The sequence below is a fragment of the Nematolebias whitei genome, chromosome 14 (genome assembly GCF_014905685.2).
Source record: "Nematolebias whitei isolate Nwh7 chromosome 14, NemWhi1, whole genome shotgun sequence".
NCBI classification, from domain to species: Eukaryota; Metazoa; Chordata; class Actinopteri; order Cyprinodontiformes; family Rivulidae; genus Nematolebias; species Nematolebias whitei.
In genome coordinates this window covers 46505987-46509883 of record NC_056511.1, presented here as the reverse complement: position 1 = coordinate 46509883, position 3897 = coordinate 46505987, and the positions used below count along the sequence as shown (strand labels likewise).

Genomic DNA, 3897 nt, shown 5'->3' with positions numbered 1-3897 from the left:
CTCAACATTAACATAATAAAACTCGACATTAACATAATAAAACTCGAGTGCTTGATGACCTCATCGGATCTAAAGATACAAAAATAAATAAATAAATAAAACTGCAAAAAAGGTCATTATTTACAAAAAAGACCAACAAAACATTGGGAGCAGATATTTTGCTCCTCCCATTTATCAAACTGAAAATAAGTCACAGGAAAAACTTAACTATTAGTTTTATTATTATTAAGCTGCAAAAGTGAAAGAAACGTGCGGCACGTCAAAAACAAAACTCAAACCAGTGGGGGGTCGACCACCCAGCACCACCAGCAGCTGTGGTGCATTAGGTTTAGTTTTACAGATTAATATGTTTATAGGTTTTTATAGTTCAATATTCTTTGCTTTTAGTTTGTGAAACAAGGTCAGAGAAGCTGGTTCTGGTTCAGTCGACTGGACCTGGTGTTACACCATATTCTGTGACCTGCAACAGTGCATGCAGCACCGCCCCCTACGGTCACAATATACGGTGGTCACAGAATATGGTGTAACACCGGTTCACAAGGAGCTCCAAACAGTCAGGAAGTCGATTCATCTCCTGTTTCCTTACGGTAGTTGAACCAGAAGATTCATCTTTAGTGAAATATTTCCAGACTACTGATGCAGTTCTACCTGTTTGTCAAGACTGGACCTGCTCCGCTCCGTCCGTCTGCTGGGAGGAATCCATTTTGTAACCCGCGCCCGGTGCGGATCACGTGACACAACGACGTAACGGCGCCGTAATGACGCCGCCACGAATAGTCGATGTGGAATTTTAAAACTCGACAGATGTCCTAGGAGTCGATGTGTAGATTACTGGAGTATTCTGTTAAAGCCCTAATTTGTTCATAACTTTATTAGTAAGCCTGAGAGATACGAGCAAACAGTTGCTGCAACGCACGTGACAAAATGAGATTGGTGGAAAAAAAAAAAACCCTACTCCCTGCAGCAAAAAAAGCATGTTCCCCGGGGTCACATGCGCCCCCCTGGCATTGCCCCGGGCCCCCCCCAGGGGGGTGCGCCCCACTATTTGAGAAGGCCTGCTTTAAACAAACAATTGGGGAAGACCACAGAACGGGAGGTGGATTTTCACATACCACCCCACTAAGGCCAGTGAACATCCAGAGAACAGACACAGATGGTGGACTCTTCTTGAGAACACCTGGATGTTCACCTGAACAATAAACAGAACGTCAAACGCTGATGCACTTTATAGGAAGTGGTAAAGTATACTTCACCTATCGAGAAGAGTCCCGACATTTTGGAAAAGCACTCGTGAAAAGTTTCAGCAATTTTGATATGATGTAGGTCGTTTACTACAAAATAACATGATGGAATAGTAGCATTTCCATAGAAGGGAGGAACAGACTGAATAAGCTCATTACGAAGGTCAGTTCTGTCCTTGGATGCCCCCTTAACCCAGAGCAGGTGGTGGGAGAAAGGATGCTCATCAAGTAATTGTTGGCCATGATCAATGTCTCCCACCCCATGCATCACACTAGGACGGCACTGCAGACGACCTTCAGGGACAAGCCGATGCAACCTACGTGATTAAGGTGTTACAGCAATTACTTGTATAACAACAAAGTAACATCACCAAATTTCTATAATCTAGTTTTATTATTTGCATTATTTTACTCACCCTCTCTACGTTGCCATAGAGACAAAATATGTTGAAGACTCGGTCAGCATTAATCTTAGAGGGCTCCAAGCCATACACCATAAGAACTGGAGAGTCAGCATGGGGACCATACTCAGGAGGGGGTGGTCCATAACCAGACCCATACCGCTGGCTCCCCCGACCACGGCCACCCATACCAGGTCCCATGCGATGGGAAAGAGGGGGGCCATAGGTGTCATCATTGTAACCGTGATAACCTCCCTGTGGACCACCTGAAACCCCAAAGAAATGAAATGGGGAAAAAACTTCCAGGTTAAAGATTAAAAGGTAGAACTAGTATTTGAGAGGAAATAATGGTTTGACGTTTACCATAATCGGGTGGGTGGTCTCCCAGAAGTGCTGGCTGCCTCTGGCGTTTGTTAGAATTGGCATTGGGATCTGAAAATGGTAGTATTTTTTTTATTCAGATTGCTTGTTTACTACATGTATTACACAAATATCTCACATATACTTCCACATGCTAAGGAACAAGTTTGTGAGTTACATGCAACACAACATCCAAACAACTTGGTAAAAGTGTTTTATTTTCTGGGACATAATGGAGATCTTTTTCTAAGTAGTTATGGCTTTTAAAATGACTCGTATCTTTCAGCCTAGTACGCAAACACACCTTGTGAATTGTTCCAATTGCCTTCACCATCTGCATCTGTTCAAGTACACAAACATGTCAGATCCTATTTAAAAAAACTATTAGCAATACTAGACATTTGCTGAAAATACTTAATATTGATACGTGACTGGGACAATAATGTTGAGATCAAAAGGCAACAGCGCAATGCCATTAACAGAGCCTGCCGTTTTATTGAAAATATGAGATTATTACAAACTGAGATAAAACAGAAAGCACATTCAAAATAAAAGTTTTGTCACTCATTTTATTGTGAAAGAGAAAAGATAAGCTCTAAATTTGTCATCAGTTGATGACGGGACAACCATAATCACATTTTTGTTTTAAAGGCACTTCAATGTCAACGGTGACACCGGTTTTTAGGCCCCACTTGACAAAGTTTAAGAAATGAACAGAGAGCGTGTAATGATGAAGATCTAAAGGAATTCTCTCATGAAAGTGTGCAGTTCGTTACAGACAACTTGTTTTAGGAGATTCAAGAGAACAAAAGCACAATGAGTTGAGTTAAACACGTATTACGTACACCATGTCATAACTTGACAGTTCATTTCTGCACAGCTCTCTTAAGGTCCCACCACTGCAATTCAATCTGCGTGAGGTCAGGACTAAACCACTGCACCACCACCTTGGTACTTTTTTCCTTTTTAAAGGCAGCCTGTTGTAGAGTCTGGTGCTGTGTTTGGGATCACTGTCCTGTTGCATAACCTCAGATCGACCAAGCTACAGCTTCAGATCACCCTACATTTGACTACAAGATCTGGCTACACAAGACGGTTAGGACTGGCTCAATGACTCAAGGTGCCCAGATTCTGAAATGAGCTTACAGTACCAATCCAACACTTGGAAATTCATATGAGGTGATCGAGCAGATGTAGTTTGGCCAAACAGCTCCATGTCCTTTCAACACACTCATACACCTCCAAAGAAGATAAAGTCCAGAAATGTTTGTAAACTTCAATGTACCAAACCTAAAGCATGTTGCCATGTTCTTCGTAAAGAAACCATGGTGTAAACACTTTGAAAAAAGCTAACTTGTTTAAACATTCAGACGAAAGGTCCGATTTATGATCAGCCAGTCATTCAGTTGTAAGAACTACACACGTGACACACAACACATGTCATCTGCACGGGTCCACAAGGTCATTCTGGGCTCACATGAACTTTGTGTACCAACAACACATGCACAATGATAAAACTCAACACAATGTCATGAATCAAATGACAGGCAGAAGAAAAACTAATTTAGTTGTTCTGAGAACATGTGTACAACTATTGGCCACCTGTTAACAATTAATGACTCAGGGACCCAAAGGACCCAAAATAGACCTTTTTTAAACGTGCACATTTTACCCACCAAAACTGACAAAGAGAGGCAACAAAGAGATCGACTGTGGCTGTGGGATATCAGAGTAGCAGAGAACTACTCAGCTTTACATATTTAACAGCAACAAAGCTTTTGATGGGACACAGATCCTCTCAAATACTTAGCTTTGAAACCTCAACCAAAACTTTGCATTTGTCAATCATAAGTGTTGTCAATCATAAGTGTTGTCAATCATAAGTGTTGTCAATC

At 41.5% G+C, this 3897-nt stretch overlaps 1 protein-coding gene across 1 annotated transcript in view; it reads right to left on the bottom strand.

Annotated features, from left to right (window-relative positions):
• The window catches only part of hnrnpl (heterogeneous nuclear ribonucleoprotein L), a 25801-nt gene that overhangs the window by 4360 nt on the left and 17544 nt on the right, over positions 1-3897 (bottom strand). The window contains exons 7-9 of the mRNA XM_037688161.1: positions 2307-2342; positions 2006-2074; positions 1658-1908 (exon numbers count right to left, since the gene is read on the bottom strand). Coding sequence (XP_037544089.1) covers positions 1658-1908; positions 2006-2074; positions 2307-2342 — 356 coding nt within the window. The remainder of the gene's footprint in view (positions 1-1657; positions 1909-2005; positions 2075-2306; positions 2343-3897) is intronic.